The sequence below is a fragment of the Lipotes vexillifer genome, unplaced genomic scaffold (genome assembly GCF_000442215.2).
Source record: "Lipotes vexillifer unplaced genomic scaffold, Lipotes_vexillifer_v1.1 scaffold796, whole genome shotgun sequence".
Taxonomy (NCBI): Eukaryota; Metazoa; Chordata; class Mammalia; order Artiodactyla; family Lipotidae; genus Lipotes; species Lipotes vexillifer.
The window spans coordinates 2,649,807-2,660,229 of NW_006773072.1; the positions used below are offsets into that span (position 1 = coordinate 2,649,807).

Sequence of the window (10,423 nt, forward strand, 5' to 3'; positions counted from 1 at the left end):
TTTTGCGGTACGCGGGCCTCTCACTGCTGCGGCCTCTCCCGTTGCGGAGCACAAGCTCCGGACGCGCAGGCTCAGCGGCCATGGTTCACGGGCCCAGCCGCTCCGCGGCATGTGGGACCTTCCCGGACCGGGACACGAACTCGTGTCCCCTGAATCCGCAGGCGGACTCTCAACCACTGCGCCACCAGGGAAGCCCCATTGTGAAGCTTTAATGAGATAATTTGAGTGAATGAAAGACACTTTTTTAAAGCAGCAGACTCAGTATTTAGGGGATGGAGCAGGCTACCCAGGAAAGCTGCCCCATTCTTTTGCACATTGGACACTACTTCATTTTGGGATCTTTTCACTAAAATCTAGGATAAGAGCTCCTTCTGGGAGCAGGGTCTTGACAGATTGTTTGACACTCTGGTGGAATAGAGAAGAGATGTGGGTGCTAAAACAGGGAAACCAGGAATATTTACTTCGTAATTTGTCATGGGCCAGGCTGGGCTGGTTATGCTGTGTCCTTCCTCAACTCAACATCACAGACACCGTTTCTTAGAATCAGAGGACCCATGGGCCACAGAGGACAGGTGTACAGTGTGCTATGATTGTTACAGTCCACTGACAGGAAGGGAAACTGGGAAATAAATCACAGTGTGACAGCTCCTGGTAAAGTCAAGTTCATTCCATTCAAACTGAATGTGGTAGTTTAAAGAGCCATGGTGTGTGTCTGCTTATGCAAATCATTATTCAAAATAGACTTATTTCTTTGGCTCTTGGAAATGTAACAAGATGAGTGGGGCTTCCTGAGAAAACTGCTGCAACATAGTCTATAAGTAGAAATAAATTTTAAAGAGGGTTTTTAAAAATTCCAGGAACAGCAAAATAGGCCTCCTTTCTTCTTTTGTGCTGGATAAATTCCAGGGACATTGACCTAGAAAGCTATTGGGTTCTTATTATTTTTACTATTATTATATAATTCAGTATTTTTATGATGTGTAACTAATACTGTGGTTACAATTCCATTGTACTTTGCATTAATTTTCCTTCAGAAGAATTTCCTCATTGCAACTCTATAACAAGTAAACCAAGCTCCCAAGCTTACCAACACTTCCACAGTTTCAAGTTCTTCCTTCCCTCCTTCTTTCATCCAGAATTTCCAGTGGTGGATGGAAAGATTTTAAACCTGCCTGGATACAAATTATTTTACATTCCTTCCATTGAAAGGCAGTGTCAATGCCCCTTACCTTGAATCTGGGCATGCTTCTGACCACTTGGACCAATAGAGTACAAAGAAAGAGATGCTCTGTGATTTGCAGAGTTAGTTCATAAAAATCTGCTTTGCTAAACACTGACTTTTGCAGTCCCGAGCTGCCTTATTAGAAGTCTGTCTACCTTAAAGCCACCATGCTGGAGAAGCCAAGTGTAGGTGGCCCCTCCAGCCAAGCCCCAGCCTTTCAGCTCTCCCTGTCCACATGGCAGATATTGAGTGATGCTCTCTTGGACCCCGTAAACTAGACCATCCGTCTCTGAATGTCAGTGTGTCAGTGCCACATAGTACAGGAGAATCACCCAGCTGATCCCTGCCGGAATTCCTGACCCACAAAATCATGAGATAAGTTTGGGAGTAGTTTAATACAGCAGGAGAGAACTGAAACGGTGGACTTGACTGCTACGAGAAATGGTCAAGTCTTTTCCTTTGTAGTCTATTGGTTGAAGTGGCTGGAAGCACACCAGGATTCAAAGGGTGGACAAGTCCCTTTCACTGCATGTTTATGGGATGGTTTAATGGTGTTCAATTAAATACAGTTTGTTAGTTGCATTTACTTAATTAAAATGTGTTTGATCTGTGCAGGATTTTGTAGAAGGAGATGCCTCATTTATGTAAGAATCTGGACTCAGTTGTTTCTAAGCATTGTGTGAGCAGTCTCAGTCCTCTGTTCAAATCCTAATACATAAGACACATAAAAGAGGCTCTTCTCTGGTTTGAAGCAGATGTCAGTGTCCCTGAGCACTAATCTGATATGAACTGAGACAATTCAATCGGTTATTTGTCTGTATAGACCTAGGAAAAGAACAGTGTTTGATTTTGTTTGCGTTCAGAGGCTTTTAGAGGCTCATGGGAAATTCCTAGAAGTAGGGTTTGAAAAACGCAGAGCTAAAGTCTCCCCCTGAATCCTCCAAGGCTACTGAGACCCAACTTCCACATGCCTAGATCAACCCACCGGCCCCACTTGGTGTTCTCCAGAGTCCTTCCTCGGCCTAAACTTTCATACCTATGGTTGCTCTTCTTGCTTAACTAGACCAATAATTCTCATCTGAAAGGGGAAACAGTATAAACTACTGGTGTGTGTATTAAAACCCATTAATTAAACTTAAGCACTTTACTTCCAGAGCAAATGAATATACATCTGTTTGGGTAACCCTTCCATTACATCCCTACAACATCCATGGGAAAGGGTTCAGACCCGGTTAGTCATTGCCGTGAAGAACACAGTATTACCAGTGACAGGTCACAATTTCTCTCAGGGTCTAAAATATAGAATAAAGTATTTCCTTCATTTCCCATGAGGTCAGCCCCTCTCAGATGGGCACCGGCATGCCCTCTCCCTTTCTGGTTTCCTGAACTGTTTCCTTATTTGCCTGTCAGCCCACCCTTCCCCACTGCCTCCCAGCTCCATCCTGCCATGTCCCTTGGACATCTGTTGTTTCTGGACCTTCCCCAGCTTCAGTGGGAAGAGACTAAGTCTTCCAGATTCTTCTGAGTAAAGCAACTCTAACACAGAGTAGAATCTTGCTCGCACTGTCTCTCATAACCTTATGTTTGAAGTGGACATTTGTTTTGTCCCAGTATTTACTCCTCTGGGTCTTGTTGGAGGGCGATTCCAGGTACGAGTTTCCTGCTATAGAAGCCAAAGTTACCCCTACTACCCTTTTGGTTCTATTGCCAGGGTCCGTTTTCATTACTAGCAACAAAGAACCCTAAGTGATATGACTTTGATGCCTTATGATGCTAAAAGATACCCTTCCCATTAGTTAGGACAATAAGCAGAAATCAAAAGGTAAAAAAGGTAGAGTTCAGTCCTGCCTCTGTTACCATCCAAAAAGTCCAGCCCATCAGCACACATGTCCAGAGAAGGAAGATGCATTGATCTTAGAAGGCTGGTGACCAAGGTTTCCCCTTGATTAGTTTATTTATTTGCTTCAGGCTTAGGAGTTCTGTCATTTTCTAGTACCTCCTGGAAGACATGTGCTAGCAGGTGGTGAAGGCCTAAAAAAATTGCATAAGAGAGGAAACTAAAAAATCGTATCCACTCATTTAGTTTTCTCTGAGAATTGGGTAAACTACAGCTTTGCTCAGTTTTGGTGTTATAACACCTGGGTCCAGCTCATAGAAAACCTGAGATCCACAAGACTGTTATTTGAGAACCACTGAGCTCTACAGGGATATGAAAAAATGAAATCCACAGAAATTAAAGCTGTATCTCCAGAAACATTAATCCTGCCTTAATATAATCTACAAGGATAAACTTGATATGAGGCCCCTGGGGAAACTGCAAGTAACTGCCAATTTTGCTAATGATAATAAGTTTATTTTAATTGCTAATATATCCCTAATTACTCTAGTTCTAAAATGTTTACTTCACTGTCAGTCATCTTCTTTGATTTATGTTCTTTGTGAAAAGACTTTGTCATATCGATCAACCCTTTCCAAGTTGGGTGGCAGCTGCCGAAAATGATCTCACCTTCCTTGTCACACAGCCCTGCTGTGCACCATTTGTCCAAAGGCAGAGAGTGGCCTTACCCACAAAATCTCCTAGAACACATAGCTTCCCACTTCAGCTTAGAGAAAAGTAATGTTTTCAAGGTTTTGCTTACATGAACAGAGGACTGACACTGTCTTTTCCAAACTCTGATTTTAATATAATCTTTTCCTTGCCCTGTCTCCTCTTACAAACCTGAATGTGTGTATGTGTTTGTGTGTGTGCACACACGCGCAAGTGCGTGTGTACCCAAATAATTTTTTCAAGAGCATGATGTAGTTGGTATAAAGATTCCTCATCTGGGTGGGCATTAGAGGGTCCCATTAACTCATTATTTTTGTTGTTGTTGTTAACAAACATGTATTAAGCCCCTAGGGCTGGGCATAGAGTGATGACCGAGACTGAAAGGTTTGACCATCCAGGAACTTATATGCACATAGGGGGAGAGAGACAAAAAACAAGTAAACAAATAAAGACTGCATAAGACAATTGCAGGTGATGATACAGGTTATGGAAGAAAAATGGGAGATCGAGTAAATTCAGAGGAAGGCTACCTGGGTAGTCAAACAGGTCACATTTGGGATGAGCCCTGACCATGAGGAGGAGCCAGTTATGTGAAGAACTAAAGGGAAGATTTTCCCCGGGAGAGAGAACAGTAAAAGCTCTCAGATGGAGGAAAACCTGCCCTGCTAAAGGCACGGAGAAAGGTGCCTAATATGATGGGGCAGATGATCAAAGAACAAATGTTAAGGGGTAGGTGGGAGGCTAATAATCAGTCAGACCTTGTAAGGAGACAGTGTTATTCCAAACATGATGGACACAGACGCATACAGAGGGAAGACCATGTGAAGGCACAGGGAAGAGACAGCCGTTTACAAGCCTGGATCATATCCTTCCCTCATGGCCCTCAGAAGGAACCAAACCTACTGACACCTTGATTTTGGACTTCTAGCTTCCAGAACAATGAGAAGATACATTTCTGTCATCTGAGTCACCCAGTTTGTGGCACTTTGTTATAGCGGTCCCGGCAAACTAATATAGGAATCAAGGAGGACCCCTGAATTTTTTATTAGGAAAACTGAAAAAATGGCATTTCCGTGAACTGACATCATGAAGAAGTGGAGGCGCAGATTTGGAGGCGGCGGGAATTAAGAGGCCTGTTCTGCACATGTTAAACTTGAGATGTGTTTAGACATCCAGGTGGAAATCGTGAGAGGGGAATTGGGTATGTGCACGTGGAGCAGAGGTGCAGGCTGGAGATAGGATTGGAGAGGTCGTGGTTTGCAGAGGTGTTTACACTCACGTGCATGGATGAGACCACTCTTGGAGTGAACTTTGACAGAGAAGAGGTCCAAAGACAAAGCCAAGAATACTCTAAAATTTGAAAGTCGGCCTATGTGGAAGAATTCGCAAACGAGACACAAAGCCAGTGACGTAGGAGGTAAAGCCAAGTAAGAAAAGTGCTTCAAGAAGGCGGGAGTGACTATGTGAAATGCTGCTATAGGTCAAGTCAAATGAGACCCAAGAATGGACCATTGGATTTAGCAACATTGAAGGTCACTGTAGCTTTGACAGGGGCTGCTGTGATGCATGGGCAGAGTGAAATCCTGATTGGGGTGAGTTCAAGAAAGACTTGGAGGAGACGAACTGGAGATAAATAAGTACGGAAGACAAATCCACCAAGGAATTTTCTACTACTAGGAGCAGAGAAATGGAGGAAGAGAGTAGTTGTAAAGGGTGTGGAATCAAAAGAAGGCTTAATTAAGACAGGAGTTATGACAGCATAACAGAGGCTGCTGCTGCAGAAGAGAGAACGATTCCTGGAGCAATTTCTATGAATACATAAGAGGGGGTGGGTTTCAGTGCATGAGCAGTGAGATGGCCTTAAATAGCAACAAGGACTTTCCATCCATAGAACAGGAAGGAAGAGAGTAGGAACAGATGCTGGCAGGTGGATAGATATGGTTAGCTGTGTCTTCATACTTGTTTCTATTTTCTCAGCAAAATAGGAAGCAACGACGTCAGCTAAGAATGAGACTCAGAGAGGATTTCTTGAAGGTTTGAGAAAAAAAGGACGAGGTATGAAATAGTCACCTGGGGTATAGGATAGTCAGTACACAGGGTGGGATAGGATGATTGCCAGACATGACCAAACACGCTTCGAGGGTTGTGATCATGAATTTAAAGAAAGGCCTGGTTGAGTGGTTTTTCTTGAGCCATGTTCAGTTTATGGGCACACGTGCATGACAGATGACTCACTGGATGCAACCAGCGCTGCAGTTTTACCAGGAGAACACAATAAACAGAGGGAGGTGCAAAGGAATGACTTTAATGATAGCTCATGGAATCTCAAGTGGAGAAGAAAAATGGCAGAGGATGAGAGACAGTGAAACACTGTCAGGATCAGTATAATTTGATCCTGTTAGCACTGCAAAAATTGTTGGAGGCAGAAAGATAGTGAGCTGGAAAGATGCTGATAGTTAAGAGTGGAATGTTCAAATTTGAGACTATGAGGGAGGTAACGACAAGGTCCAGGGTTTGACTGTGGAGGGTGTGACTGATTTAAGGTGAAAGATGAGACTGTGAGCACAGAGGCAGTAAAGAAAATGAGTGGTAAGACAAGAAGCACATGAAAGATGCTCAACATCATTGGCTACCACGGAATGCAAATCCACTTCATGGATTTCACTAGGGCATGCCTTTCACCTTCATGCCTTCACTAGGGCATGGCTATAATCAGAAAGACAGATATCACCAAGTGTCAGCGAGGCTGTGGAGAAACCCGAACCCTCACACGCGGCTGGTGGGGATAGAAAATGACGAAGCTACTTTGGAAATGATTTGTAGTTTCTTAAAATGTTAAACATAAATTTACCATATCACCTAGCAATTTCGTTACTGGGTATCTACCGAGGAGAAATCAAAACACGTCTCCCCACAAAGACTTGTATGTGAATTTCATGCAACCTTATTCGTAATAGTTAGAGTGGAAATCACCCAAATGTCCATCAGTTGGTGAATAATAAACAAAATGCAGTATATCCATATAATAGAATATTATTCTCAAAGATGCCATTTTTGCTGATGAGAAACCTGAACTTCAGAGAGGTTAGGTGATTTGTTGGAAGCCACACAGCACTGAAAGAGAACATAAGTGCTCTGCCTTCTCCCACTGTTCATTCTGCCTCCCCTTTGCAAAATCACTTCTCAGGATCAACTCTCTTCTAGGGTTTTTATGCTGACTCTGAAACAGAAGTAATAGATAAGAATTCCATCCCCTCAGTAGTATGAAATAATCAAATCAGAGAAGTTCTAAAGCTAAAGTAGAATAAGGCTGGCATAAAGAGGCATCTTGGGAAATCTAGACACAGTCAATGTTTTTGCCACAATCCATGGACCTCTGGCTTTCTTTCTTTGCACCAGCCCCACCATATTCCTTGCCAGTTCTCCAATGGGTCACGCCCAGCCAACTGCTCATTAAACAATTATTTATTGAGCACTTTCTATATGCCGGGCACTCTTCTAGACACTGGGGATTCAATGAATCGCTGGCCCTCTTGGAGATTCTGTTCTGGTGAAGAAAAAGAGGACAGAACAGGGGGAGACCAAAGACAAAAACCAAAACCAAACCAAAAAAACAAAAACCATACACCACAAATGAACAAAAATGTCGTTTGTCATTCTTCAGAAAATGAGAGAGTCGAGTGACCTGGGGTGGTGGGTGTGGATGGGGAGAACATTCCGGGGTGGCTGGGAAGTTCTCGCTGCAGAGGTGGTATTTGCACGATGAGGAGAAGCTGGCCTTAAGAAGTTCGGGGAGAAGGGCGTTTCTACCGGTGTCCTGCAGGTGCAAAGGCCCTGAGGTGGAGCTGAGCTGTGTGTTGTAGGAACAGACATGACAGCAGTGTTGTGGCCACGGCAGAGCAAGCGGGAGGAAATGTAATATGGAATGGAGTGTTTTCAACAGGAAAGTGAGGCCATCTGATGTACATTTTGGAAAGATCCCTGTAGCTGCTGTGTGGAGACTCAACTTTAGCCTGAAAAAGTACAAAGAGGAGAGGCTGTGTAGGAACATTTCTCTGCTCTGGAATTTGTTGTTCCCTTTTCTTTAAATATCCTCTCCCGTTTTCTTCACCTGCCAAACTCATAGTCATTCTTCAAGAATATTTCAGAATTATTCACAATAACCAAAAGATGGAAACAAGCCAAATGTTCATTAGTGAATGAAGGGATAAACAAATGTGGTCCATCCAATAATGTTCAATGGAATATTATTCAGCCATTAAAAGGAATGAAGTAATGATACACGCTACAATGTGGATGAACCTCAAAAACACTTTGCTAAGTGAAAGCGGCCAGACACAAAAGGTCACATATTGTATGATTCCACTTATACAAAACATCCAGAATAGGTAAATCCATAGAGACAGAAAGCAGATTAGTGGTTGCCGGGGGCTGAGGGAGGGGTCATGGGGAGTGACTGCTTAATGGGTGCAGAGTTTTGTTTTGGGGGTAATGAAAATGCTTTTGAACTTGCTAGAGGTGATGGTTGCACAACACTGTGACTGCACTGAATGCCCTTGAATTTTACACTTTAACATGGTTGATTTTATGTTTGTGAATTTCATCTCAATTAAAACTTTTAAAGAAAGAAAAGAGTATATTAGTTTCTTTTTTCTATCAAGCAAGGTAAACGTATTCGGACCAACTTCAATTCAAAGGAAAGCTCTATTGGAAAGACACCAAGGTTCCTCTGAGATTCTAGGAAAGAACTGGGCAGCCAAGCTGGGGAGAGCCAGCAGCAGAATGAATTCAGTCCTCATTCCAGGCTCAATCACATCCTTCCTCTAATCACGTCTGTCCCTGGGAGAAAGAGAATCTGATCGGCCAAGCTGTGTTCTGTGCCTCTGTGTCCTCCAGGGTTTGGGACCAGCAGCCCCACTAAACCTATGGATCGGGGAAGGAGTGATTGAGAAAGATGCTATGGGAACCAGACAAAGGGAAGAAGGGATACTGGACAGAACAAGACAGCTGGTACCCACTACAAACACCTCTCAACTCACACTTTCTTTCAACAGCATCTATCTGGTCAGTACTCACTGAGCATCTCCCCAGCTGGCACTTGTTAGGCACCGGGGATAGAAATGCCCTCCTGGAGCTTATACTCACGAGGAAAGATAGACACTGGATTTATGCCAGTGGGCTGAGAGCTGTGCAGGGGAGTACAGAGGACGCCTGGGAGGCTCTACAATCCAGGCAGAGGTGAGAGCATCCCACCCTCATTAGGGATCCATGGCTACCTGGAGTCCCCTCTGTCTTATTGCCCATCACGTTGATGTCGCTGCCTCTTTGTCTACCTCGATCATTGAACTGTGAGCCCTGAGCTGTGTGGAGCTCAGAACTGACACCGGGGCTAAGACTTGAAAAAAAGGAGGGAAGGAGAGAGTGAGGACACAGTGATGTACTGGATACACTAGATTTTAGTTTATGTCCTGCTCCCCGTTTGATAAAGGGTCTTTAAAACTAACTTTTACTGTGGCCACCTTGGCCCCCACGTTGGCGTAGGGAGTAAGATAACTTTCTTGCAGGGTGACAGCTGATGACACTGCCCTTATACTAAATCATAGCAGGGGGCTGGGCCTGTCATCTGCCGGAGCCCTCTGCTTCTAACAGGGCAACGGCCGCACGATTGACCCCAGATGGTGGCTGCTTCCATGTCCAAAGTCCTTCTCTCTGGGAGGCCTGTTTTCCTATCTTATCACCCTGGCCACCAAGACATTTTTCTTGGCTCAAAACCAAGATGTTGGCAGTGGCTGTCTTTGGGTTGAGGGATCCTGGGTAGCTTTTTCTCTTTTGCCTATTTGAATTTTCTCTTTTTTTATTTAAATGAAATGAGGGTGAAGCACTTACAGAATGAAGAAAAGTTAACTGGTTATTTTCAAAGTGAATCCTTTCTCATTCCTGTATATAAGCTCATCTTCTCTTCTTTGATCTCCTCTGTGTCAGAAAAGTCATACCACCCCCACCTACCCTCAGACTGTGGAACCACAAGGCGTGAACGTATCTGTTTTACAGATGGAGTTCAGAGAAGCTGAGTGACAGGCCCAACATCACAAGGTCATAAATGACAGAGCGGCCAAGTCCAACCTATGTCTGTCTGACTTCAAAACCCATATTGTCTTTATATCACTGCACTTTGTGTTAAACACGGCAAGTATTTATTCAGCTAGATTGACATGCCCTTGGCCAAGCCTCAGCCCACTTCTCGCCCCTTTCTTCTACTGTCTCACCTACCAACTGAAAAATTCACATGGCCCCAGGAGTCAGGAAAACTCCTGCCCCTACTACTAATGTTACTACTTCTGTTGGTAATAGCAGCTCCCACTTTGGAAGAGCTTAGTGTGTATCTAACACTGTGTTAAGCCTTAAGTACTTTGCCTGAGTGGACTCATTTAATTCCCGTAAAAATGCTATGAATTAGGTGATATTTTATCCCATTTTATAAATGAGGAAATTAAGGCTTAGAAAGATGAAATACCGGGCTCCCTTGGTGGCGCAGTGGTTAAGAATCCACCTGCCAATGCAGGGGACACAGGCTCGAGCCCTGGTCCGGGAAGATCCCACATGCCGTGGAGCAACTAAGCCCATGAGCCACAACTACTGAGCCTGCGCTCTAG

The 10,423-nt window shown here is 43.9% G+C and overlaps 1 protein-coding gene across 1 annotated transcript in view; it reads right to left on the reverse strand.

Annotated features, from left to right (window-relative positions):
* TMEM71 (transmembrane protein 71) overlaps nt 1-10,423 on the reverse strand; it is a 40,154-nt gene that overhangs the window by 644 nt on the left and 29,087 nt on the right. The window contains exons 9-10 of the mRNA XM_007448007.1: nt 9,047-9,165; nt 5,050-5,139 (exon numbers count right to left, since the gene is read on the reverse strand). Of these exons, the coding sequence (XP_007448069.1) occupies nt 5,050-5,139; nt 9,047-9,165 (209 nt within the window). The remainder of the gene's footprint in view (nt 1-5,049; nt 5,140-9,046; nt 9,166-10,423) is intronic.